Raw genomic sequence first — 27,946 nt, 5'->3', positions numbered from 1 at the left:
TAATCTCTGTAAAACCAGCCAATTCCTACCCTTCAATTTGTTAATTCTGCAGCTATTTGACCCTTGGCACATTCAGCAGATTCACCATAGGTCACCAGTTGCAACCTGTGTGTACAGTTTATTGAGTAGCTAGCCCACAACCATGTCTATTTTGTTTTTACAAGCATTTTTGTCCAGTTACACTGACAAAGCAGTCAGCAGAATAATATTTCATGAGGTCATCCTTTGCATTTTTTGCATTAGCAATGAAAATTTCCACAACAGAACATCACTTGGCAAATTTAACCACCTAAAGGCTAAGTCTAATTTAAGGTCATTTACTTGGCTGCCTCATTGTTTACTGCAGTGAGAGAATGGTCTCAGAACAAAAGATCTCCAGTGTATTTTTGATACTTACACCATCCCAAGATGAATCACTGTCTAGGAGTCCTCCTGCTTTCTGCTGAGTAGAGGTAGTCAAAATGACAAATTTTAAATGGATGCCCACCCCTGCTTTTATGTAGTGGACATAAGAAGTTCTCTGCAGATGGACTGCAAAGAAATGGCATTACATAAACACAGCTTGAAATTGCAGTTAGCTGATGTGAATGAGTGGTTTAGGCCACTTAAAGAATCACTATCAAAGGTATTGGCAAAATCACGTATAATATAAACTTGCAAAAGCATGACTTAAAACTTGGTGGCAAGTTTCACTCTATTACCTACAACACAGATGAAGTACAGGAAGGAAAATTGTATTAGGATCAATTTGCATGGAGACCAGGGTCACAAAAAGGCAAGGGGTAAGGGAGATCCTCCCACTGAGACAAGTCTCAGACCCTTTACTTTCTAAATGCCTGATGCAGCCTAGGTGTGGTTGAGTCCAAGTAGCACCTCAGACTTGGTCAGCAGCACATATCTAAAAGGGTTTAACAACTTTTAATAATTGACTAATTTAACAATGAATAATACAACATGATTTACAATAACCACAGCAATAGTTTAAGTATAAATCAGAGATGGCAACATTCACACTACACTAGATTAGGTATTTACATCAATTCACACACAACAATAATGTACAAAGGTACGTTTCAGGAAGGGGAATGAAATCTGAAACAGCACCAAAACTTGCCAAAATTATTATCATTAAAATCCCTAAAGACTGAGAAAAAAGGGAAGAAAAGAGACACAAGAGAAAGAAGAAATAAAAGTTAAGAAAAAAACCTCAAAAATCCCTATAGGAGGTGAAAACAAGAATAGTGAATGCAATGACATGAAGTGCAGGAAAAGGCACTGAAGCTTGCCCACTTGATCCTCATTGAAATCACAAGATTTCGTTCCCTTTCCTGAAATCTTGAAATTGGAAGACAGAGTTGAACAGCCACTCTGGAAAGGATATATGCTCAATCAAAAATGAAATTTTAAAAAATAAACAAAAAATTTGAAATGGAGTGACTACAACCAAATGTACTGAGATGAAATAAAGTGCAGTGAATAGGGCCAAAACTTTCTACAAGTATTCCCATTAAAATGCCTGAAATCTGGGAAGAAAGGGAAGCAAGAGGACAGATGAGAAACAGAAGAAATGTAATTTCTGGAAATAAACCCAAAAAATCCCAATAGGAGGTGAAAACAAGAAAAGTGAATGCAATGACATGAAGTACAGGAATAGGCATCAAAGCTTGCCCTCTTGATCCTCATTGAAATCACAAGTTTTCATCCCTTTTCTGAAAGGAATTATTTATTTATTATCATTCCAGTGATAATAAATCATCCATCCCACAACAAAAGCCTAATTTTGAGACACTTGTTTGGGGTATCTGCTTTGTCACCAATACTTATTTGGGGTATTGCTTCAGGTTATGGTTGAGTACTCCCACACTGAAAAAAGAGTAAGGAAAATATCTAAAATTACCACTTGTCCTATAAATAAATTTGGCAGAAATAGGATCTCAAGGTATTTAATGGTATTTTCTTGGGAAACAAGAAAGCACAAGACAGAAATACTCTAAATCTAGGGAAAAATAGAGTAAAATGAAAAGCCATTAAAAAAGGCGGCAACAAACCACACACCTGAGGAGTGTGCACTGATAGGGAATTTGCATTCCTTTTAAAACACTATGCCGTGTATTGTGTCTGTTGTGTGTTCCAGGGATGCTGTCTCTCCAGCTGTGACCCATTAAGCTACTCATGAGGAAAAGATAAAGTCATCCCGGGATATTATCACATTCGTGTCCCGCAGGAGAAGAGACTGTGCCCGGGACATCTTAGCAAAAAGAAGCAACAAAGAGCAGCCAGGAGGGGAAGCAAGGAAGAGCTGTGTTCCCAGCAGGCAAGAGAGGAATCTGATAGACTCCCCCTCTCACTCTTCTCCAACCTCTGGGTTCAGCTGGACTCAGCATTCCAAGGGCTCTCCCCACGAGGACATGGGTGTGGGAAGTGTGCAGCTGGCAATGCACCTGCCAGGCTCCAAGGGATCCGAGAACATGCTCAGGTTCACAGGCACCCAGAGCTTGACAAATCATTTTAGCTCATCTCTATTAGCTTGGGAGTGTGGCTTTGACATAAGGACAAACAGGAGGGCTGTTATGGCTAGTGAGATGGGAGGAGCTTCTGCTCCAAGGAAGAAAAGCATCCTCCACAGCAGAATGAAAAAAAATTTTTTTTCCTCCCCACATGGGCTAAACTGCATGAAAGGCTAACAGAGAAAAGACAAAGGGACTATGCAACAGATGTCCATCAGCCTAAACTTCCCCTATTATCATATTTAAAAAAAAAAAAAAAAGGTTTTCTGGCTTGCCTCTCAGTATTAAGTAGTAAGAGATCTGTTTTATAATTGTCTCCAAGAGGAAAAAACAGAAGGGAAAATAGCACTACATGCACCAATCCCAGTACAGCATGACTCCTCATGAGTTCTCAGCTCCAGGAGGTGGATGGTTTGGCAGTGGCAGCTCTTTCTCCAGGGCACTTCACTCTCAAATGACTGGTCCTCAAGACCCAAAGCTACAGTGAAACTCTCCCCATGCCAGCTGAAACTAAAAATTTACGTAGATGGAAAGTAAAGGGAGAAGGGAAAGAAGAGTCTTGACCATACCGAGACCACTTTTTTTCAGATTACACCAGAATTCCGATCTTTCCATATTATTTCCATAAACGAGAGCCTAAGTTAATAGTACCTAAAAATGCCCCAAACACATTTTTGGTTTTGCAAACAATGTTTCATTCATGATGCCTGGTGATGCATCTTTACAATTGTAATGAGATAGCTGCCAGCCCTGGAAGGGTGTACTGCTCCCTGCACTACATTCCTTTGGAATGCTAAAGAGGGACTGAAGGCATGGAGAAGGTTAAAATGAGTTTCACTATAAAGAAATGAGAGGGAAATTAAGTCAGGCCTAGAGCCAGAAGTTACCTGAGCTTTCCAAACAGTCCAGGGCCACAACCACTTCTGCTTTAGATTTTTTGGCTCAATACAAACAGTAAAAGCATCACTTAGATCCCAGGAACAGGCTGAGATCCCAGGAGCAAGCTCAGATACATGTTGGACCCTGGGATGGAGTCAGGCAGCACCTGCACCCCCTCACGGTGGCTGGGGACAAGATGTGCCACAAACAGAGAACATAAAGAAGCCCTAAATTAAAGCACTTCCAACACAATGCAATTACACTACATAATGTTTACTTATCTTATATACGTTCAGAGGGAAGATAAATGTCTAGTAAAAACCACAGTCCACTATTAAACAGCTATAAAATACTTCACTGTCTTCCTATTTCAAAAGCTCCCATAGTACAAATAGTGGTGAAAAGTTCAGTGAACTGTCTTGTAGTCTGGTGCTCCATTCAAACCATGCTATTTCCAGAGAGTCTCCTGACACCGTATCTAATTTCCAAAATGAATACGCTTAAATTTTCCTTCTTCATGCATTGTGCTTTTTCCTCATTTAAAACATCAACAGCCTCTGGCAGTAAAGGACATCACATTTCTGTGCAAGATGAAGCTTCTTTCCCCTAATATGCAGGAGAATGCCACGTGAGTCAAAAAAAAGTATGCAAAAAACATCACACCCCACTGACCCCAGTATCTTTTACATTACAATTTCACCATTTCCAGTATAGGCTCATTTTGCAGTGGACCATATCAGCCATATTTCAGGATTTACACAGGGAGAAAAAAAAGAAGAAAAAGCAGTACCTGGAGCATTGTCTGCATAGGGTCTGTCCTAATGCAATATATGGATTGTCTTATTGATGTGCAGTGTAGCTTGCAGAGAACACAGAGGCATGCAGGGAATACTTAGGCATGCCAGGGAGGCAGCACAGCTCTGTTGGGGATGTACATATACATTCAATTACCTCTGCAGGTAACATACAAATGCATTTTGATGGCTTAAAACCCAGCCTGCCCCACGCTGCAGATAAACCCCCTGGAATCAGAGGGACTTGCCACATAAAGCCTCCTCCCTTAAGACATTAAAGTCCCCAAAATGGGCCATAGGACACAGTTTCACCCGTTTAAGCCAAGGCTGCCATGCTTTCAGTGAGCAGGAAAAGGAACATTATCCCCTAGCAGACATTAAAAAGCTTCCTTCCACCTCTAGCACAGGCAGAGATAATTAATTAATCCACAGCCTGACTGGAAAAGCCCAGAAGGTTCTGGAATCGCCTCATGGCTTCACCCTTTAGCGTGAAGTGCTTAAATGAGGCCCAGCTGTGCTTCATTAACACTGCCCAGACTCCCTGAAACTCTGGCAGCCGAGAAAAAAGATGCACCTTTTGTTATCCCAACCCTCCTCCAAGACCAGGAAAGGGATGAAGTAGAAGCTTGTGGCAATCCCTATTTTAACCAGAGGTAAAATCCCCACACTCAATAGGAGCATTGCCTGACTAAATGCCATAACAATTCTGACTTCACACACTGCAAAGACCATAGTGCTTGTGGAACTAGCACAACTGACCATTACCAACAAAATAATCATCTACTATTTTGACAGAAAATCAAAGAAGTCTGACTCAAGAAGTACCACGTCCCATAAAATCCTGCTGCTCACCACAGATGAGCAGCTAGAGGAAGGCTCACAAGGGAAGCAATACATGTATATAGCTGTCTAAAGGCTAAACACAGCAACAAAGCAGAACCATTGAGCCAATGGTAAATATAGATGGAGAGAGGGCTTAAAAGAGAAACAAATTTAGGATTTCACCATAGAAAGACCTTTCACATCAGGCAGCTACTCCACCTTACAACTGTCATATAAAAAGGAACAACTTCAGGTCCTACAGCCATCAAACTTTCTCTGCTCATCACCTCAAAAAAAACCTAGAGCACTATCATGCTACAAAGTTCTAAAACTTTAAGAACTACAGAAAGACTTACCTGAAGCTCAGGATAGCCCAAAGAGCTGGAGGAAGCTACTCTGAGAGAATACAGACTAGCACACAGTAAAAGTGTCTACACAGCCAGCTGAAGCTAAAACCATGCTCCACAGGTGTTTGGGATAACACACTAATCCCCTGGAGCTCATTGGCTGTAATTGCTCCACATCCACACCCTACCAGCAGCCCTGACTCAGCTGGTATGGTGTGGATCTGCTTTCAGGGTAGATAAAGCTGCTTTGGGTTATTTTGAAGTCCTGGCCAGGGCACTGATAGAAAAGGGTTTTTTTAATGGGGTGCAGCTTGCTGAAAATGCCCCTAAATCCAATTACAAGAGCAGCCCATTTTTCGTGTTATTTTAAGCAGAAAGGGTAAAATACGCAATATTTTCTTCAGGTGTTAGAACACCTAAATATCACATAGAAGCATCCTATTGTCTAGCAAGTTGTGGACTTGAGGCTCAACAGGTTTGCTTGCTTATTGTCAGCATTTATCTGAACTGTTTTTAATAAAACCCTTTGAAGGAAGAAAATCTCCTGCCTGACATGAGGTGTTAGGAGCCTGAGTGGAGAAGCCCTTCAGGAAAGGGAATAAAATCTTAAAATTGGAGGACAGTGCTGAACAAACACTCTGGAAAGGACATATGGTCAATCAAAAATGAAATTGAAAAAACCAGAAAATTTGGCGTGACTACAATCAAATGAACTGAGATGAAATGAGGTGCCGTGAACAGGACCAAATCATGTCAAAATTATTCCCGTTAAAATCCTTAAAGTCAGGGAAGAAAGGGAAACAAAAAGAAGAGAAACAGAATAAATGAAAACTAAAAAACAAAACAAAAAAAAACCTCAAAAAACGCAATAGGAGGTGAAAACAAGAAAAGCGAATGGGATGTCATGAAGTGCAGGAATAGGGACTACAGCTTGCCCACTTGATCCTCATTGAAATTGCAAGATTTCATTCCCTTTCCTGAAAGGGAAATTTAAATTTCACAGTTAAAAATTCTCCTCAAGTTTGGTGAAATACCTCAAATAATAAAAAGAATTGGAGCTGTGTATTACAAGTCCAGGTTCCATCATCATCTTCCTCCAATTATCTTGAGCTTGAGAGTTGACAAGCTCTGAGAAAGCATCCCACTCTTAGGGAGATGCTGCAGCCCAGGAAACTCAAAGAGCCTCACTCAAGACTGCAGTTTATAGGGTGACCAAAGGTTTGGCTGTAATCATCTGTCAGTCTCCATCCTGGCTGCAAACTATCCAAAATGGTAATTACTGAACTTTCCTCAGTAACAATAATATTGTTCCACTTGGGCTATGATTCAGACAAAATAATGTTCCAAGGCTATCTGTTAGAAAACAGGAGTTCTTGGGAACAGACAGTGTTTCTGATAGGCTCAAGGGGAGCTTAATTGCCCAAGAGTCATTAATCAAGACAGAGGCCTAACAAGAATTCCTAAGGTCACAGAGCAGCCTGGGGAGGAGGAGGAGAGATGCACCACCACAGCTGAGATATATTATTTCAGATTTAGGAAGAGAACTTGAAGTTTTCTACTCCAAATCAAAGCCCAGGTCTCTGTCTTTTGCATTGCTAGGTTTAAAGTTAAATGAAGTTGGCAAGCACAAAGAGTCTTCTGGCTCTTCAGGTCAAGGTATTTCAGTTTCTTCTGTGGGTTTTTTTTGGAGGGGGGGGTCAGGGTGTGGTATTTCAGTAGGAGCCATCATCACCAAAAGCCCAGACCACAAGTGAGGGAGGCTGTAAATACGGTTTTGCAACCAAAATTTGGTCATGTGATTTTGGTCATCACATTTAAGAGGGATACACAAAAATTGAAGACTGTAACAACAAGTACAATCAAAGTTCCAGAATCAAAAAATATATAATAAAGTGGGGTTGTTTATCCTAGTAAAGGGAACACTGGTAGGGGAGAGTGGTGCCTGATGATTTTCAAAAACCATCATGAAGGAAAAGCAATGATAATTGTAAGGAAAATTTCAGTGTAGACATCAGGAAAAACCTGTCAGAATGAAGAAGTTCCTGGGAGAAATTGCCAAGTTTTCATTATTGGAGCTTATTAAAACCAAGACAAATGTCTATCAGGAATGACTTAGGCATAGGTGCTTTGTTAGGAAGACAGAAATACAACAAATACATCCTTTGTCTGTAAGGCTTAAGGTATAAGTCAAGTTAAAGTGCTGTTAAGGTTTTAGGTTGTATTCCTTTTTATCCTTGGCCTCACTTTCTTTTGTCACATGCACCTAAATATACACCCCCCCCCCCCCCCCCAATAGTTCTTGGTTCATTTCTGTTTTGAATGCATGGATTTTTTTGGTTTTGTTGTCACTTTTTTCCCTTGTTGTGCCTTAACTGTCCTGTAAGTAGTAGATTGAATCTTGCCAATCAATTTGTTGTGTTTTGTTGCTTAATATTGCTCATACCCCTGCTAAAGGTTTTTTTAAGGGATCTCAAATGCTTGTTCGTAACACTGGAGAGCTCAACACTGTAACACTGCATCAGTGGGCTTCCCATTGCTAGTATATTTACTTTTTTACATTAAGATTTTTCTTTGCATTTGATCTCATCCCCAACATGCATACTGTAAGGTACATATATATATATGTATGTATATAAAAGTGTGTGTGTGCATGTAAGTACATATACACAATGTATAATCTAGGTTACTTAGATTGTTCAGTTCCACTGACTTCCAGGCAAGCTGTAAGTCCTCAGTGTATCTAAAACTCATACAAACTCTCTCATAGGGTTTTAGGTGAACTCTGGCACCTCTGTGTAACACCATGAACTTGAAACTTACTTCTTTTGGCTCCAGACTCTGGAAATTCAGATGTAGTGTTCCAATCAACAACATTCCCTGAAAATAAAGTAAAAATAAGCCAGTTGTTTGCTTGACCATAGCAAGCACTGTGTTCTCCAAAATACCTCAGAAGAACCTATATATCCCACAAAAATTTAATATAGGAATTAATTATTAAGAAAAAAAATTACTGGCTAAGCCTTCTTATCATCATTAAGATAATTCTCATCAACTACCTTCAGCAGCAATAGGACTCCCAATGACCCTCTGTGAGACAGTATTTAACATTTCTATTGATTAATCAGACATATATGATACTCATGTAAAGCTTGCTGTTAACAGATTATTTTATTAAAGGTTGGCAGTACTTTCCTGTTACAGATCCATTGATTTACCTTGTTTATCAAACAAAATAATTTCATTGTAGCTAACTGCACTGTGGTGCATCTGGGAAAAAAAATACAGGCTACATCCTCATGTTAAAAAATGCCTTGGAAGTAATCAGAGAAGAATGTGTAGAAAACTACCTGAATAAGAAACCTTGATAAAATGCTACGGCAAGAGAGATTAGCATTACCTTTTGGGGGTCTGTAAAGGGAAGACAAACTAGAATGGAGGAAGTTGTCTCACCTCTGTATAGCTAATACTATAACACTAAGATTTGCTTGCTAATTTGGTGTCTCCGTTTACAACAAAATACTTCAGTGTTTAAAGAAAGTCACAAAAAGGGATCTAGATGCTGGAAAGTTAACATTGTGGTAGGTGTTTTACAGGGTTTGGCATATTTCGTTTGCTGAAGAGAAACTTCACAGATTATGTGCATACTGGTACCTGAAAATGGAAAAGATATCCAAGAAGAGGTGCCAGTCAGTCTCTGTGAAAAGATGTAGTAAGGTCCTGTGACTGGAATGATAATTTAGACAAATTTAAAAGAGGTAAAAAGTTTTAGTTGCAAAACAAGTCACACTGCTAGCTGATCTCATCACAAGTCATCAAATAACGTGTAAGCTAAAGCCTTGAAATTAATGAATGTGAATTTTCATTCTTCCTTTGTGGCACATTGTAAAATTGTTTCCTGGATTGCTCTCAATACTCCCATAAGACGTACAGGAATGGTTTAGCCTCACTGAACTTTGGGGACCACTGCCAACAAGACAAGGCAGGTCATAGTACATGTTCTAGCCTTACACTTCACAAAAGCATTACCCAATCTATAGAATTTAAAGAACAAAAAATTAAAAACAAAAATTACCAAAATTACCAAATACTAAAATTACTAAAATTGGAACTTAAGACAGGCTATGTTTTCTCTAACCTTGTACAGCTGTAGCCACAGGCTCACTTTTCCAGTCAACAGAGAGACACGAAGGAGCAGTCCACCAGGGATATTTGACACCCATCTGAAGGTGAACCTTCAACGTGTTTGAACCTACAAGTGTTTGCAACACTTGGTGAGAGGAATCCCAGCCACACCCCCAATGTTTCCCACGATGAAAACAGGGAAGTATAAGAAGGCACACTTCCACTATATTACTTTGGTGTTAGGCAGGTAACAAATTTCTCTTCATGTGAGGGTTCTTCAATTCAAGTCCTTTCAGAGAAGTCCTGGCATCTGACAGACTCTGAGACTATGAGCCAGTGTCAGCATTAACAAAACGAACATACAAATCTCAAAACAGAAACCATGCATAAAATCTTACTATTCCTTTGGGGTGTAACTGCACAATGTTCTAATCCAAAAAGTGTCGCCCTGAAAACTCAGCTTTGGAGCTTGTTGACATAGTTTCTAAAGAACTTTCCCAGGACAGTAACTATAAACATAGATATGTGTACATTCCTTCTGTTACACGTCTTTTGATGGACATCTCTCATGGCCAGTGTGGTTGGAAAGGTGCTATCCTGACCATCCAATCCCTGGCCATGGTCAGAAACCTATAAATTATGAGAGAAGAAATAAAGTTCTCTCTTTCCTTCATCATATCTTGAGCTGCGTCCGTGTGACTTATTTCGTGTCCGACAGCAACAAAAAAGTATTTATTTAGGGACAGGCAATACTAATTGCCTCTAGAACAAAGCTGTTGCCTTGGGAAGCACAGGACAGGCATAGAAAGCTCTCTGCTGTGGAAGGCAGATTTCATTAACCCACATTTGGCAATATCTGAGTGTTTCTTGGCCTCTCTGAGTAGCAGTAAGGCCGAGGGCACTGAAGCAGCCACCCCAGCCATGTGCCCTGCAGTGTTGAAAGGGACAGAGGACATCTTTCGGCAGCTTAACTTAAAAACAAACAACCAACTCAAAAACCAAAATAAGGTTAATAAAGGTTCAGTCTTCAGATTTTAAGACTACCACGTCTATAGTTATGCCAAAACTTATCCTGTTTATTATATAGCCTAGGAGCCGGCAGAGCACGTACCACGGGTGATGGGCACGTCACCCAAAAAAAAAAAGGTGCTACACACAGGAAGGCAGCTGCCTTCCCTGGTAGCCTAAGGAAAGCCCATGGCTTATCACACGGATTTGTTTTCTATGGAGGATGAGATGAGGAATGCCAACGTACAGGGAACGAACCAGGGATGAGCCCGTGGGCAAGGAAACATCAGCCTTGTCCGGACCTTTCCTCAGGAACCCAGACGAAAACCCCTCAATAGCAACTTCTCCCTCGCCTCAAGCCCGACTCGGGCGCACATGAGTCCCGGCGCGGCCCTGCGGCAGCGGCTCCCGGGCAGCCCCACACGGCGGGGTCCGCGGCGGGGGCGGGGGCAGCGGGCAGGCGCCTCCCCGAGCGGCGCCCCCGGTCCTGACGGCGCTTCCGGGCGGGGGAGCCGGGATGTGCGTCCGGGTTGGGTCGGCCCCAGCGAGTGGTTTCCTCTCGCCTTCCCTCCGTCTCCTCTTCCCTGCGCCCGTCCGCCGCCGTGCCCCCGGAGAGAACGCCGCCTGCCCGCTCCGTAAGGGGTTGGTGAGAGGGCGGGCGGGGATCGGAGCCGGGGCGCCCCGGGCTGGCGGGAGCGGGGCCGCGGGAGGGGCCGGGGCGGCCGAGCCTCCGCCCTCGGCGTGGCCTCTCGGCCGGGGCCGGGAGGTGTCGGTGGGATGGATGGCTGCGGAGACCCGTGGGTGGCTGCCTCTGTTCTCGCCCAAAATGGCCATGCGGCTTTCCCGGTGCTCACGGGGCTTGCCGAACTCCGGGTAGCCGGGTGTAGGCTAATGCAGTCAAGGTACATCATCATCCATCATCTGTCTGAGCGAGCCGAGCCAAGGGATCGGGTAGCTGCGCCCTGCCAGCACGGCTGCGAGTGTGGTGGTGGGCAGAGCCTTTAAAACGGGAGCGTTTTCCCCTCCTTCGAAAGGAAGGTGATCTGATTCTTGGGAGAAAATTTGTCACTCTGCAGCTGCAAAATGTTACTGTGATGATATCCCGGCATAGCAAAACCTGGGGGAAACTTGGCTTTTATCAAGTGGGCAGGGATAAAGTTGTAGCAAGTCTGAGGGTGGCCAAAAAATACTTCAGAGCCTTGGAACAACAGGTTAAGGGAGCAGGAACACAAGCAGTGTTCGCTTCTGACCTTCCAATCACAGAGAAATAAGAAGAAAGAGGAGGAGCCGAGTGCTACAAGGCAGAATTTTGGTTTTTTGGTGGTGGGTCAGTCTACACAACAACCATGCCTGCTGATAATAGATGTGGTACACCTGTTTCGAAGGAGGAAACCACTTTTATAAGAGTTAGTAGGACTCAGAGCAGAGTGTGGGGTAGGCATGCATTTGAGGGATGGAGGTTCAGAGAGTGGGGGTGAGTAGATTTAAATCCATCGGGCAACTGGTTGCTGGTGGTGCTCCCCAGGGCTTAGTATTTGTGCCAGTCCTGTTTAATAACTTCACCAACGATCTTGATGAAGTGATTGTGTGCACCCTCAGTCAGTTTGCAGGTGACACCAAGTTGGGTGGGGGCGTTGGTCTGCTGAAGGGTAGGAAGGCTCTGCAGAGGCATCTGGACAGGTTGGATTGATAGTCCAAGGCCAGTTGTGTGAGATGAAACAAAGCTGAGTGCCAGCTCCTATTTTTGGGTCACAACAATGCCATGCAGAGTGGCTGGAATGGGGCCCGGTGGTAAAGGACATGGAGGTGCTGGTCAACAGCAGCTGAACTGAGCCAGCGTGTGCCCAGCTGGTCGGGAAGGCAGTGGCATCCTGGCCTGTATCAGCCAGGATGGCCAGCAGGACCAGGGCAGTGATCGTTCCCCTGTACTCAGCACTGATGAAGCCACACCTCAAATCCTGTGTGCAGTTCTGGGACCCGCACTGCAAGAAAGAAATTGAGGGGCTGGAGGGTGTCCAGACAAAGGCAATGAGGTGAAGGGTCTAGAACACAAGTCCTATGAGAAATGGCTAGGGCATTTCCCCATTTAGCCTGGGGAAAAGGAGGCTCAGGGACAACCTTACTGATTTCTACAAGTGCCTGGAGGTTGTAGATAGGTGGGGGTTGGTCTCATCTGCAAGTAACAAGCAATAGGACAAGAGGAAATGGCCACAAGGTTTGCTAGGGGAGTTTTAGGTTGGATATTAGAAAAAATTCTTCACTGGAAGGGTTATCAAGCATTGGAACAGACTGCCAGGGACAGTGGGGCAGCATCACCATCCTTGGAGGTATTTAAAAGATGTGTGGCAATGGCACTTAGGGACATGGTTTAGCACTTGGCAGTGTTGGGTTAAAGATTGGATTTGCTGATCTTTGAGGTGTTTTCCAACATTAATGATTCTGTGATTTTGTAGATCAGTGCCTCCATTTCTTGCTCATTAAGAAAAAAGCCACCAAAACACCAGTGAAATATCTTTGCAATAAGCCAAATAAATTATTCTCTACTTTCAATTTTTATTGATTTTCAATTAGTGTCAGACCAAACCTAGTTAAATAACTTGCCTGAGGTCACTTCAGCAGTCTGTGACAGAGAAGAAATAAATTTTACTACCTATATGCACCCTAATCTGTGTGATCATCTTGCCTCTTGCTTTCTATTCACAGCATTTTTATGAACATAATAGCTATTTACTTTGTTGACAGAATCAGTAGTTTCCTGAATAAACCAGAGAGTCACCTGAGACGCAAAGATGTTGGAAGAAGATATGGAGGTGGCCATCAAGGTGGTAGTAGTAGGAAATGGAGCTGTTGGGAAGTCCAGTATGATTCAGCGATATTGCAAGGGGATTTTTACAAAAGACTACAAGAAAACAATTGGTGTAGATTTCCTGGAAAGACAGATCCAGTATGTATTAAACAGATGACATACTATTGATTTTTACCTCTATCTCTATTTCTTTTTGCTGTTGTAATCCTGAAATTTACAAAGGCTTAGAAAACAAGGTCTGCTGTTTCTGAAGCACACTAAAGGGAGTTGTTTTCTGTCTTGCACTGTGGGCTAAAGTTATATCCTTTATTCTCCATCCAAAAGTTAAAATTATAAATAAAATCTGGAATCTCTGCCATACAGAAGCTCTTTGACAAGTTTGCTTTGTATTCTACCACCTGTTGATTATTTTAAATTTATTTTTTGTGATTTCTTATGAAGTGAAACTGCTTATGATAAAAGAATTACACAAATTTATTAGCCAATATAGAAAAAAATGACTGTGAAAACATTTGTTACAGTCTTTATGCAGTGTAAGTAGGTAATGCCCAATTATGTTCATAAAGTGGAAAATTTCATAACGAGCAGTAAGAAAATTCTATAAATTCTGCAATCAGATTAAAAAGACAAAAGCACCATTCTTCAGGCACCTAAGTTTTGTTTCAATGTCTATCTTATTTTTCATTGTAGAGAGAAATGTAGAGGCAGAAGAGGAAAGGAAGAGGAAAATGTAATACAGATTGTCTGTAAAGAGCATATAATGTAGTTGAGGGACTATTGCCATAGTATGTTATAAAGGTGAATGAATATTAATAATAAGTTACATTATGTTTAAATCCAGTTAAATTTGATTTGCATTACTCTTACAGTGTAGAAACAGAAGTATTTCCATATTTCCAATTGTTTTGATTTGTTGCTGTTACTGCATTGGTCACAAAACTGTCTCGTTTATTTCAGAGTCAACGGTGAAGATGTCAGGTTAATGTTATGGGACACTGCAGGTCAAGAGGAATTTGATGCAATAACTAAGGCCTACTACAGAGGTGAAAATACCATGTTTGTTAGTTGTTGGGTTTTCTTGGTCTGCACATCTCAAAAATATTTTTGTACTAAGAATTTTAGTTATTTCATGTGTGTGCAAAGCATCTTTAGTTCAGCTTTTCAATTCTTAAATATTTTTTCTCCTTGTGAAAGTTCCTTGTCTTAATTATGTCCACTTTATGCAGTTATGCCCTTTAGAAAACATTGAATGAAATGAGACAAATACCTGCACAGAAACTGGATGGAATGTAGACATTCAAACAATCAGATGCAAATGTATATTTTGCCTCTAAAAGTGTTTCATTACTTCTGTGCGACACATATTTGTAAATATTCCAAAAACTATGGATGAGGCACATAGTAATTAATCCAAGGAGGGGAAAATCCACCAGTCATCCTAGAAAAGCAGTTTAGAGGGCACAGCAGTTCTTTTGCTAGTATCGTCTGCCCTGAATATGTTAAAAAAAGAGCAGTGAGAAAAGCATATTCATAAAATAAACTTTTATTTTTTGTAAATGCGGCTTATCAATTTAACCAGTTACAAATTGCATATTTAAGCATTCTTTGCCTACAATTTAACAGTGGTTCTGTAAATATTTATCTTTGTTTTTTTTTTTAATGGGAGAGATACAAATGACTTGGCAAAAATTCTGCTGTTCAGTTCTTGCAAACTAATTACCTGAGGTGGGGGGAAAATATGTTGTTATGGTATAAAATTGCCTCATTCAGAGATGATTATGCCAAACTGTTTCAGGTTGGTACAGTCTTACAATCTTTTTATTTCATAATCAGTTTGCTAATAGGTGGGTTTCTTTGGTAATACTTCTCACTGTTGCCTGTGATTGATGATTACTATTTCCTCAGAAAAAGATCTTCTTTTGTCATGTGGATATAGATAATTTACAGATGACAAGTTGAGTATCTGAATTTTAGATGGCAGTAATCGATTCTCTTGGAGCTTCCTTTTTACTGTCCTGGCCCTTGGTCCTCTTGTGTGCTTTGCTCTCCCCACTTGTTTGAAGCCAAAGACTTTTTCTCCTAATTACTGGGACTGATAGGCTGGAATATGGAGAGGAGAACTCAGAAGTACACCTATTGGCCTCACCACAAGCAACCTGGTGGTTTAAAAACAAAATAAAAAATTTGCATGAGTATCTTGAAATCTCGGTCGTGACTCATGCCCAGTATAGTGCTGTTAGATCTCTGCCTTGGGGTTCTTTGTACAGTTCTTTGCAATGAAGTCAAACACAGTCAGCCTGTACACATTGTGGCAGCATGATATAATGAATAGTTCAAGGTGTCAGGTACAGGGCCTGCTCTAAACTAGACTTAGATTCATGAAGGACAAGGGAAATCGGAAGAGTCTGGAATGCAATTTCGGTCTAGTGTCAGCAATCACACTGTTTTAGAAGCAAAGAGTCAAGCTTACTTTGGAAATGCTAGGATTTTATTGCTAATTATTGCTGATAAGGGGAGAACACCTCTAAGATAGGTAAGATAGATACTGGCTGTTAATTTAAGGTTTTCTTCTCTGAGGTCACTGCCCCGCTATGCTTGCACTGGGGCTCACGTACTCCCCTGGGACACTGTGTATTGTCAATTCTTCAGTGCTAACACATGAATGCTTCAGAGCCTGTCTCTGAGTGTTTCTTGTCCAGGGACCAAATTCATTCAGCCTTGCAGAGAAAGAGAATTGGAGCTGACAGTGGATTTGTCATGTGGTTTTCTACATGTAGACCCCAGTATAGTTGCATGCCCATGATCACACAGTGCAAGGAGTCCATCAGCCTAAATTCAGAGTTGAAGGAAGCACTGTATGTATTTAATAATTTATTTTTTTTTATTGTACCATGCATCTTCTCACCAGTTTGTTTGTGATTGAAGTCAAATATTTCTCAAGGCAGTATTTGATCATTTCTTCATGCATGTATCCTCTTCCTTCTGCTACCACTGGTATATCTTAAAGATCCTTGTTAGGTTTTTGATGGAAAACAGACATCTTGCTCATTAGTGTGTTACTCAGTTGCTGACTAGTCAAATTGTCAGGATCCTCATTTTGCTGGAAAATAGTTCATTCTTTGTAATAAAGCCTTCATAGGATTGCTTTAGTTTGCATTTGTTAACCTCTTTTGTCTGTAGCAAATATGATAATGGAAGGCCTGCAATACTGCCCTGGTACATTTCTTTTAGATACTGTTAAGGAGCCATTAAATCCTGCTGAGCCTGTTAAAGACAGGCAGGATCCACAGAAGTTAGAACATCAGCAGTAAACAAGAATTTCTGGGTGATGATACTGGATTTTGGTCTCAGAGTGAGATCAAAGTCACCATCAGTTTTATAGGTAATATGTGCTTTCTATCATAGCCTGGAAAAGCTGAGGCAAAGTACTGAGTGAAATGAATAGAGTCAGGTATAAAGCCCTGTGAGAGTCTCCTCGTGGCGAGGAATTTCCTTACCCTTTTTCTATTGCAAAAGCTTGTACCATTATCAAAGTGAAAAAAAATGTGGTTATGGAGTCTATGGGGATAGGATTATCTGCTGAGGAACTTTGAGACCAATTCAGCTGACAAGCTCATGCTTTACTTGAATTAAGTAGCACTAGTCTCTAAATTTTTTTCTGAATTGCTCTAGATATAAATATTATGTCAGTGATTCTGCAGGCAGTTGAAACATTTTAAAATATAGAGGAATTACCAATGCAGTAATTGCACACAATGTCATTTTCTTCAGTACTTTAAGGAAGCTTTATGGAACAGCTTCTTACAAAAGAACTTTAATTTAAAATATTCATTGTGAACATGATGAGCTGTTATGCTCCTGTTTGACACTATCCTGAGCCTTTGCTGCCGGTGCCTGTTGTTGTACATAATCTGTTGTACAACAGAGGTGGTGTATCACTACATTAGTGGATGACTGAGATAGTAGTGTTACTGACCCTTGAATACTGTCAGTGCCTGCATAAAAAAAGGTGTTTACATGGTTAAATTCTAGGGTTTGTCTCCTTTTTTTTCCTCCTTAGAACTCTTAGATGGATATTATAATTGCTCAAATTGTTCATGTTTTCAATAAAATACTGAATATTTAGCAGATTTCTTGAATGTAAAAAGAATATAAAAATCTCTGCCCTGCAGAATCTGCTGTTGAACTCTGTTGCCCTACTAAACTCTGCACCATAACGAAGCACACTTCAGAAAGGTCACAAGTGGTACTGCTTTGCATTGAACCTGAGAGGAAAACTGCTTTTTTCTTCTTTTCTTAAATAAGCATCTTACAGAGTTATTGGGTTAGTTAAGTCTGATACTTATGATCCAGCCACCAAAAACTTTGGCAAATGTTTGGAAATACACAATGACAGGAGTGTATAGAATTTGTCATTGTTGATGACATTTTGTTTTACTGTTGTTTGTTGTAAAAATCTTGAAGGTCCTCAAAAACATTTCAGTTTGATTCTTTATTAAAGCAGTTTGATTCTTTATTAAAGCCTATCGAATACTTCCCTTTTGACACTAATATGGGCGAGCTGAGGTATTTTTACTGTCCTTGGCCACTGCATTCTACCTGTACTATATGTAAATTGAATAACATCTGATGTAGTATGCTGCCTTCTCTTTACCTACCACATGCTAGGGCTTTTCCCTCTAAACTTACTGTTACCTGTGGTAGCATTCAGAAGGAATGGGTAGAAGGAGAAAGATGAAGTGAAGGTGCCTTAGTTTGGAAACTTCACAAAGGATTTCTTGGTCTTTAAACTGAACAAAGTGATGTTTACACATGGTTGGGAGTATTTTAATAAATGCTCTCATCTCCATTAAGCTACTCTGTGAGGTAATAGGCAGTTACAAACTAACCTGCCGTGGAAAGAATAACGAATTTTACACGTATGTCACAAGAATTGCATCAGAATAATTGCATGCTTTAGAGTGCATTGTGGACAGTAGGGAAAACAGAATTTTACAACACAAATAATAGGGGAAATTATGGAAGGCTGCATTGCTGCTTTTCTACTGGTAGAGCTTCAGTTGAAGTTCTTAGGGCAGTTCTTACTGTCCTCTATAAAACCATACCAGAAGGGTCTTAATATGCATGTGGAAGAATGTTAAAGACTTTAGGAAATATTTTTCAAGATAGACTCTGAACCTGGCTTTAAAAAAGTTCAATAAAAGCAAACCTAGTAAGAGAACGTGTATGCTTTGTGTCAGAGAAACACAAAGATAAACAGAATACAGGAATCAAGGATACGTGGTGAAACTCAGAGGTAAAATTCATGCTGATCAAAAATTTTTCATGCTCTATGATATTAAATTGAGATGTTCATCACAAGATTCTATTAGGGTCTCAAAAACACTGGCTATCTATTCCTTTAATGCTCTGTTACTAAATAACTAGGATATTGAAGGCATATAAATAAAGAAGTGTGGAAAGAAAAGCAGTTTCTGAAGAATGACGGTGGGCTGCTGGACAGTCAGAAGACCACACACTAATATTTTAGCTGTGGAAGTACCTTCTCAGTATCCATGGAATTTAACTACTGTTTATTTACAAAACCATAACAAAAGGTTTTGTATAATTTATTGTAGTGCGCTGATAGAATTATTAGACTATCTGATGCTATTAATTAGAAACACACTGTTTCTTTTCCCCAAAAAGCTACTACCAATTTACTTGAAATAATCACAACTTCATGTGAAAGCTTTTTAAAGTTTTCTGCTTTTCAGAATTCAAATTACTGTACCAGAAAGAATAATGTGAAATGTTCTTTACAGATGCAGCATACAGGAAAAAATTTTCCCTCTGGCCTCCATTAGTCTGTCTGTAAAACAGCAATAAATGAACCTCCCCTTCCCTTTTTCCAGCCTTTCCAGATCTCCTCCTGTTCTTTTCCCCTGCATACATTCAATATGCTAGGTTTAAAAATTACATTTAAAGGTAACAGATACATAGTCATCATGAAGATGGCTGTAATGATCAAAATAAAATGGCAATGAATTTTCATTAAGGGAATCTATGACCAGTGGTTTGACACAAACTGGTGGTAAAAGTGCATGTTTATGGAAGAAAAAAACGTGAAAAATCCCTCATATTTTAAATACATTACAATTTTTTTCTATCTTTTATTGGCTAATTTATGTATTTGTAATTTATTTGTATATTTCTAGGAGCCCAGGCTTGTGTTCTTGTGTTTTCTACAACTGACAGAGAATCCTTCAAAGCAATCCCTACCTGGAAGGAAAAAGTTGTGACCGAAGTTGGAGACATTCCCACGGTTCTTGTGCAGAATAAGATTGATCTTCTTGATGACTCTTGCATAAAGAAGTAGGAGTTCTAGTGTACTACTTTTAAAGATCAGTAGGTGCCCCCTGTATACACAAGTTTTAAAAAAATAAGTCTGTGGGAGTTTCTGGTGAAGACAGAGGATCTGGATTGTCCTACCTGTGTCCTGCATCCAGATGTGCCCTAGAAGCACATGGGGCAGGTGTTGCTGCATGAGTGTAGCTACTTGGGCAGATGTGCTAAAAAGCTGGGAGCTTTCTGTTTGTGTCATGCTGCAACCTGAAGCCAAAACTAATAGAGGAATGACATGTAAAGTTTGGTTCTGCCATAATATGAGTCACATCCCTTTTTTTTTTTAAACTCAGAAAATACAAAACTATAACTTTTCTCTCCTGTTAAAATTCAATTACTTTTAAACTGTGCTGTGCACCACTGAAGGCACATTATCTGTTTGGCTAGTGAATGTTTGCTAATATTCTTTGCTTTCTTTAATTTGTTTTTTATTATTCATTTTTATCAAAACATTGTAACTATAGAAATATGTGTGTGGTATTATTCTCAAACTGCATGGTGCTGAATTTTCCTTGCTGTATTTTTCTTCACAGATTTTATTGTCAGTTCATTCTGCCCTTGTGTATGTGACCAGTTTCATTCTTGTCATAAAATCAGCTTAACAAATCCTTTTATTTACCACAGCATTTCATGTAGAAAATAGTGCATGATGAAGTTGATCATTCTCCACTTCTTCAATTTCTGTCATCTTCCTGAGAGATTTAAATTATTTCTTCTTTTTTGTTGTTTCCTGCACTGGCTTTCTTTGTTGTCTGTTTGCTATCATTGATGGCATAAATCAGCTTCTACTTCCTCTGCAAAGAATTCTGAGGATTTTTCAAAGGAAAAGCAAAATTGCATTTGAACTCCTCCTTTATTCATGGTATGTCACTTAGGTTTGGTTCTCAGAATACACTGTCTGCCTCACTAACATGATCTTTCTGATGTGATTTTCCTTAGGGAAGTATTCATAAGTTTCTTAAACATAAGTTCTTTCTCACTTCACAGAAAAAAGTAATTCTTGGTTTCATCTGTGCACTAATCTGATTGCACAGCACACTGCTTCTTTAAGATATACTTATGGATTACTTTTTGTTGTTGTTTAGAGTTTGCAGTGATAGTGCTGTTAATTGCAGCCTCCCTTTGGTTTCACCAACACTCGTCTTCGAACCCTTGTGAAGTTTTATTTAATAAAGTCAGTAAATACTGAAATAATTCTTTTGAGTCATAAAAAAAACTGCATGTAAATACCTTCTTTTTATAGTGGAGATATTGTAAAGAAATTAAGGATTAGGTATTTTTTGACTGTCTAGGAATTTCTCAACCAGCTTTGCCACATTTAACTTACAATGAAGCATTTTGTTTATAAGAATAAATGCTAACAAATGAACCAAATAAGGACTTACAAAGTTGTCTTGTGCAGTGAGGAAGCAGAAGCACTGGCAAAGAAGCTGAAGGTGAGGTTCTACCGAGCGTCTGTGAAGGAAGACCTGAACGTGAGCGAAGGTAGGAGGAGCTGCAGGTAGGGCGTGTCCCGCCGCTGCTCCCTGGCCCCAGCATCCCCCGGAGCCAGCTGGTACTTACACGTGGTTGCGTGCTAGTGGCAACCCTCTTTATATCCCGTAGCAGCAGGACTTAAACACAGCTAAAATTACCTGGTATCAGAGGGTTAGAGCCATCTCTTTGTGCACATCTTTCTCTTCCACAAACATGCACAGCTGTGATGTTTACAAGTGCCAGTGTGTTAAGGCTCGTTAGTCCTAATGACTGTCAGTAAGCACGAGCTTTTGAAACAAATAGGCATAAAAGTTCAGTTATCCCAACATACAAATTGTTGAACAGATTCTTTTGTAATTGTTAATAGTTACTAAATAATTGATAGAAACAATTATTGTATATTTTAGTCTTATTTAAATACATTGCATCTATTGCAGTGTTTTGTCTACCAGTGATATTTGATTAGTTCCTAAGTACCACTTTTAATGTACTTAATTTCATAAGAGTAGTGCTAAAATTTTGAGTCTCTGTCTTTTGTGGGCTGGGTTTGAATAATCATGAACTGTACTCCTTAATGATATATTCTTGTTTAATTAGCCAAGATTGATAGTTAACTCTGTTTCTTCTCTATTAATATGATTCACCATGAGAAAAATCTGTGAGAGAAAACATAAAACTCTTTTGTATCATCTTTGAATGAGCTGAGTTACAAATGTAAATAATCATAACACATCTAGGTTCTGAAAATTCTGCTTTAGTTGTATATTTTTTCAGATTCCTAGGTCAACTTTTTATATTCCAGTAGAAATGAGGGTAGCATTAGTTAATTAGAAAAAAGTTGTTGCTAAGTTTTATTAATAGATTTACTTTACATAATTACTATTTTTCTAAGGCTTCTTGCAAAAAATGTATATATGAAATTCCTACATAACTGTAAAAGGTCCAAGTTGCATTAATTGAAACATCTGGCAATATGTGTGTGCCTGTTTTTTTTATAAGTGTATTGAGGTATTTCTGTGCAAGTCTTCAGTACTGCAAACTGTAAGAGCTGGACAGACACTGGAGTGAGCTGGATTCTGCCCAGGCACACAGACTTGCCCAGAATCACTCACCAGGTTGTGCTAAACCTGTGGTGTGAAATGCATTTTTGTCACCATGCAGAATTTTTATATAATGGCATTATGAAGATGATTATTTTTAAGCATTTTGTGATGTGCCTTTTTGCTTTTAAACTTTTCAGTTTTTAAGTATTTGGCTGATAAATATCTTCAAAAGCTCAAGCAACAAACGGCAGAAGATTCAGAACTAGTACATACAAGCAGTAACAAGATTGGTATGTATATTATAATAAAAAACCTCTAAAACCAGTATTTTGTGCTGTTTGTGAGACCATCAAAGCTTGTTGTCTCATATGTTTTCTTATGGAATTAATACAGTGTGATCAGGGTCTAATTATTACCTCCCTATCTTAGGCTATCATCTCTTTCTGTAAAATAACTTAGTGACTTTGAAGTTACAAGATGATCAAGCTGATATACAAAAGTTTCTAGTTAATGCTTGGCTCTAGCTAATGCTTTTACTAAATTAATTTAAAGAAGATTGTACAAGAATTTGAGAAGGATGCTTGCTGGGTTTTTTTTTAATTAGCATTACATAGCATTGCTCATCTTGATGTGGACTTTTAAGACTCATGGGGAAAGAGTCTGGCATGTAATCAGAAGGTGTTCACAAGTTGCCTTCCGTAAGAAAACAATGAACTTCTGTGGTTCTTCAAAGCGTTTCTGAGTCAGGTAATTTATTTTTCATAGAGCAGTCCATTTTTATTTAGGGAAAAAGGCCTTTATATCAACAAAGTCTCTGAATTTTATATCATCAGGTTTTTCTTCTATTATGTCACTCAACTAACCACAACTTTGTGCAGTTAGTAACATACACATACACAGATGAGTGCATATGCTGCCCTTCAACTGCACAGATACATACCAGCTCTAAATACTGCCTGGCTGGTAGTAATTGCAACTGCCTCTACTTCCAATTTAGCTGAAAAATTGACCCAAAGTAGATTTAAAAACTGGTGTACACACTTGAGGTGCTCTCCTATGCTTTAGCAGGTGTTGTGTCTAAAATGTTAATGTATTATGCTGCAAGCAATAAATAAATACAAATACTTCTCTTGTCTGAATTCTGTAGGTGTTTTTAATACATCTGGAAGTCACTCCAACCAAAATTCTAGCACTCTTAATGGTGGAGATGTCATCAACCTTAAACCAAACAAACAGAGGACCAAGAAAAACAGAAGTCCTTTTAGCAACTGCAGTATACCTTAGACCACTTTTGGAGGAAATTAAGCAACTCAGAGAATTGGATGAAGTTGTGCAATTGAATACAGAATAAAGCCAGCTGTAGAGGTATTTTTACCGGTGCTTTAGCAAATCTTGTGCCTCCTTGACTGAGGGTGGATTTAGACGAACTTGCTGATGCTTTGGGTTTGTTGCGTGGCAAGAGACACCTGGTGGCGACACACAGAAGCGTGGCTGCCTCGTGCACTTTGTACAGGTTAGGTGAGCCTTTCCTTCTTCAAGGAATTTCTTACAGAGCTATGAACTAGGTTATTGCTGAATTTCAAAGCACATTTAATGTAAGGATAGTACTTACACGTATAGGTACGGACTGTAATTCTGTGGCCCAAGATAATGTAGCAACCTTGCAACTAAATTTCAAAGAAAATATTAGAGTGGTTATCTGGACACTACCAAGATAAATGAAGAGCAAAAAAACCACTACTTAATTTTATGCCTGACCATATTAATATGGATTCTGGCAGTCCTGTGGGTGCAAGATCCTTGCATTATATATATGTGTGCTAAGGTATATATGTAGACATTTGGGATGATATCTATGCTTGGTTCCAATGTGTACATTACTTGGAGATCAGCTAATGATCATCAAATAGCATCTTCCAATTGTCCTTTAAAAATGTTGCATTTCAGAAGAGGCTTTCCAAGCTGCCACTGTGTGTGTTTAACTTGCTATACTTCTGGCCTAAAAGCTTAGATTTAAAAATGTATGGTGCCAAAACTGCTCCTTTTTACCTAATGCTATGCTACAGATGTTTTGTAAGTTTGTTTTTCTCAGTCGTAACAGGTTGAACAAATAACACTAATAGCTGTTCAGAAGGAACACATAATAATATTCTTCTTATTGTTGTATCCTGTGTTGTCTTACGAAAAAGGAATTTTCAAAGTGGTGTTACAAAGTATTTATCTAATTTGAATTTTTTTTATAGATACCATAAACTAAGTTACAGGGATCCAAAAAATTGCAGCTGATTATATTAGGGAGACATTCTTGAATGTTGACTCAGATTTCAAGTTAAGGAAATCTAATTCTGCAAGATGAGAGACATGGCAAAAAATTTTCAAAGTGCTTCAGTAATTTAGATGTTTAGGAGCCCAAATCTAACTTCGAAGTTATTTGGGCTAAGGCTCCTAAATCACTAAGGTGCTTTTAAAAATGCTAAGCAAGATACCTTTTATTTAGCAAAAATGAAGACTTTATAATCTTCTTCAAGAGCATGCATGCCTTTTAAAAACTATCCATTTTATTTACATGTTTTGTATGGTATGATATAATTTTAACTTTCTAAGATTTCTACAAGTCTGCCGGTGACAAATGCAAAATATGCTGCTTAAAAAAAAATCAGAGTTTTAATAGTTTTATAAATGGTGTATGAGAATGAAAATTGGTTGAGTGATCCTGTATATTTTTGAAGGAAGGACTTTTCACTATGTGAATTCATGTAGGAAGCTTGACTGACTTTGTTTCTAAGTCAATGAGTATGAAAACTGAAGTGTATTCTTATTCCCACTGTCTGCAGGGAGAGAAGTGAGTGGCAAGTTATGCACAAACACTAAAGATCTCTGAACTCTGTATTTTATGTTTACTGTATTAGACTTTGTACCGAGTACTGCAGTTTCTTTGACAAGCTGTTAGAGATCTCCTGTTGCTGGCAAGGAGGAGGGCACCCCATCCCTTTTGCTACTGCAGCTAAATCGTGTGTTCTTTACCATAATGTCTCCTGTATTTTCTCTTGGATAAAGGTCTCCATTTTTTAACAAGTGCATTTAATCACTGTATCTATAAATGGAATCAAGTCCCATCTGTCTTAGCAGTTTAAGAAGTGAAGTACTTGTGATAAGATTACTGAACATCATGAAACCACCTCACAACTTAAGGTACAGTGTATGCATGAAAAAATTTATTTTTCATATGGAAACTTCTACATTTCATTGTCTATCTGTGAGTTTCATGGGGTTTTATTCATTTTTCCTGAAAAACAAACGAAACCACAAAGTGTGTGAAACATCTTTTTTGCCTTGTTTGACTTCGTACAGGGTACTGAAAAGTAAGTCTTTATTATGTATAATGACAATTTGTACTATTTTATGTTATACTGTGACACACTGTACAATTAATATAGGCTGTTTGTATGTAAAGTATGCCACTACTGTTTTTAATGACTCAGTAGTAATTTTCATAGATGGAGACTTGACAGACTTGATAAATTTAAGATATGTTGAAATGTAGTGCATATACTTTAATGTAGGAATAGTTATTTGCAGCATTGGGTAACAGTGAGTTTTCATTTTACTCCCCTCCTAAATCTAAAGTGGATCTTTCTTTGTTGAGACGTTGCAGTGCTTGTTCTCCAATATGACTGAGATGGAAAGTGCCCAAATTAGCATCTTTCTGGGAAGTGTCCTGCATGTACACTGCTTGAAATTTTTGATTCTTAGTGTGTAGATGTAAACCAAATGACTTGGATATTGCAGGAACCCTTAGGTATTCACATCACTCTTCAGTGGCACTAACTCTTGCCTTCTGGAAGAAGAGACATGCCTAAATGTTTTAGCACTTGTGTTGTCCCTCATGAATATTTTTTTATTACAAACATTATTTCATTCTCCACTCCAAGTGTACTCATTAAAATATAGTATGTTTTAGTCAGGAAAACCTACAGGTGTGGGGCTGGTAATAAAAATGCTCTTCTCTTTGCAACCCTGGGACTGCATGGTGGGTGAGGATGTAGCTCTGTTACACCCATGATACCCTGGATTAAGAGCAAGAGATGCTGGTCCCACAAGACACAAAATTCATTTCACTCCTGTATATTCTTTTTGTATCTCTTGAATAGCTTACTGGCTGTATTATCTTGATTTTGCCACAATTCTTTGCCCTTGGCTGATAAAGCTACCATTAGCAGGAAACTTTAGTGATTGTTAATGCCTTAGTGAAATAGGGATTCACTAAAGAGTATGACACTACAGCTTTGTCACTTCTGTGTTATATCCATTCAGTGAATGGGTGTTCTCCCAGTACGTGGGGCATCGTTAGATGCAAAGCAGTAATGCTAGGGATGTATTTCCAACTGGAAATAGAAAATCTCAAAGTTGTATGACTGATCACACTTAATTTTTGTGCTTGTGTGTGTGGTTAATTAAAAAGAAAATTAAATATTCCACTTAAGACAATTTTGAAGTATTATTTTCGGTGTTTCTTAAGGCCAGACTTTTATAGTCAAAGTGCCTGAATTATCACAGTCAGTCTCATTTCCTGTTTAATTTTTATGCTTCAGTAAAATACAACTTCTTATTTTCTTCATTATTGGGCTGCAGCACATCTGTCATGAGGTTTTCCTTCACAGAATTTTTGTGGAGGTGGGATAATCTGAAGAACATTGAGCAGCTGACCACGCAGCACTCTGAGGGGTTATGTGGGGTACATGCACAAGACTCAGCAAGCCTGCACTGGAAGCTGTCCATGCACCCTTCAGGCTGAGAGCTCAGGTGTTAACAGGGTCAGTGATCTGCCCTTCTCCTTGATGGGAGTTCATCGTACAGTGAGCCAACACATAGGCTGCTCTCATTCCAGTGACACTACCTGAGCCCCTGCTGCTCTTCTAAATGTAGTCATAGACCTTCAGTTGAAGGTGCAGAACCTGAACCCTAACTGTACCAAAATTAGAGTGCAAGAATGGTCCAGCAGGCTTGAATTTATCAAAACTACCTTGCCATCTTTTTGTAGGAAGCAAAAGCTGTGCAGATACTTTTTAATGCACAAATAATATTGAGACAAAAAAATAACTCTGTTAATTATGGCATCCAAGCAGGTAATGAAAATTATACAATGAAAAACACAGCAATGCTTAGATTTAAAATGAAAGGTGCTATAATGGAATAAGAGAAACCTGCAACTGTTCCATGTTGCAGTGTTCTGTATGAGTTATCTCAAAGCCAGGTGAGTCCTAGTACTGAACTAGGCTCATTCTCAGGTTTCTAGAAGGGTAATACAGATAAATAGTTTGTCAGTTCTGCCAAACTCACTTAAGTTGATAAGAAAAACTAAAAATTACTGTGGACCAGGAGGAATACCACTCTCATTGTGAGGATTAAGATACATTGATACCAATGGCTTAAATGCAAATGGCTAAAAGAGGAAATGTACATAACTGATTTTATCACCATCATGCTCTCAAGTAAATGTAACAGATTTGTAGAAAAAAAGGTCATCATACCATAAATCTTTGATCAGAAGAATCAGTGTTTAAAACTGAGTATCTTGTGTATGCTGTTCTGTAAAATCCCTACAAATTAATTCTGCTGTTCTCTTGTAAGTGACGCTAGTTGCATCATGCAACTTAAAATGTTTGTTTGCTTGTTGTTGAGTCTGATATAAGTCACTACTTTTGTGGTTATATTAAATTGTGAGTATATTAAATTTCAAAAATTGCTGTAACTACAA

At 39.1% G+C, this 27,946-nt stretch overlaps 2 protein-coding genes across 12 annotated transcripts in view; one reads left to right on the top strand and one right to left on the bottom strand.

Annotated features, from left to right (window-relative positions):
* The window catches only part of LOC147654674 (uncharacterized), a 21,544-nt gene extending 10,582 nt beyond the window's left edge, over positions 1-10,962 (bottom strand). The window contains exons 1-6 of one of the 6 annotated variants that reach the window (XR_015282852.1): positions 10,727-10,962; positions 9,485-9,598; positions 9,001-9,072; positions 8,170-8,226; positions 4,177-4,306; positions 900-3,992 (exon numbers count right to left, since the gene is read on the bottom strand). Coding sequence is in view for 2 of the 6 variants with exons in the window: in XM_086876172.1 (XP_086732298.1) it covers positions 8,170-8,226; positions 9,001-9,072; positions 9,485-9,598; positions 10,727-10,766 (283 nt within the window). In the remaining 4 variants the exon portion in view is untranslated. Of the gene's footprint in view, positions 1-669; positions 3,993-4,176; positions 4,307-5,358; positions 6,759-8,169; positions 8,227-9,000; positions 9,073-9,484; positions 9,599-9,703; positions 9,943-10,726 lie in introns of those variants that run through there. The other 5 variants (XR_015282853.1, XM_086876172.1, XM_086876173.1 and 2 more) reach the window with 5 other exon arrangements.
* On the top strand, positions 10,942-27,946 carry RAB23 (RAB23, member RAS oncogene family). Of its 6 annotated transcripts, none has more exons than XM_086876166.1 (7): positions 10,942-11,114; positions 13,222-13,423; positions 14,243-14,328; positions 19,483-19,639; positions 21,072-21,154; positions 22,386-22,478; positions 23,336-27,946. In XM_086876166.1, the coding sequence occupies exons 2-7, from the start codon at positions 13,269-13,271 to the stop codon at positions 23,470-23,472; spliced, it is 711 nt and encodes a 236-aa protein (XP_086732292.1). In that variant the 5' UTR covers positions 10,942-11,114; positions 13,222-13,268; the 3' UTR covers positions 23,473-27,946. The 6 variants fall into 6 exon arrangements, with proteins under 6 accessions (XP_086732292.1, XP_086732291.1, XP_086732295.1 ...); XM_086876165.1 differs by having other exon boundaries at positions 10,950-11,121; XM_086876169.1 differs by having other exon boundaries at positions 10,981-11,125.

The sequence above is a fragment of the Cyanistes caeruleus genome, chromosome 2, assembly GCF_971803275.1.
Source record: "Cyanistes caeruleus chromosome 2, bCyaCae1.hap1.1, whole genome shotgun sequence".
Taxonomy (NCBI): Eukaryota; Metazoa; Chordata; class Aves; order Passeriformes; family Paridae; genus Cyanistes; species Cyanistes caeruleus.
This window is presented reverse-complemented; position numbering and strand designations above follow the sequence as displayed.

Coding starts and splice junctions, on each gene's coding strand:
- RAB23 (XM_086876166.1), top strand. CDS start 13,269: ATGTTGGAAGAAGATATGGAGGTGGCCATCAAGGTGGTAGTAGTAGGA. Junction 19,640..21,071: donor GATGACTCTTGCATAAAGAA/GTAGGAGTTCTA, acceptor TGTCTTGTGCAG/TGAGGAAGCAGAAGCACTGG. Junction 21,155..22,385: donor AGACCTGAACGTGAGCGAAG/GTAGGAGGAGCT, acceptor TAAACTTTTCAG/TTTTTAAGTATTTGGCTGAT.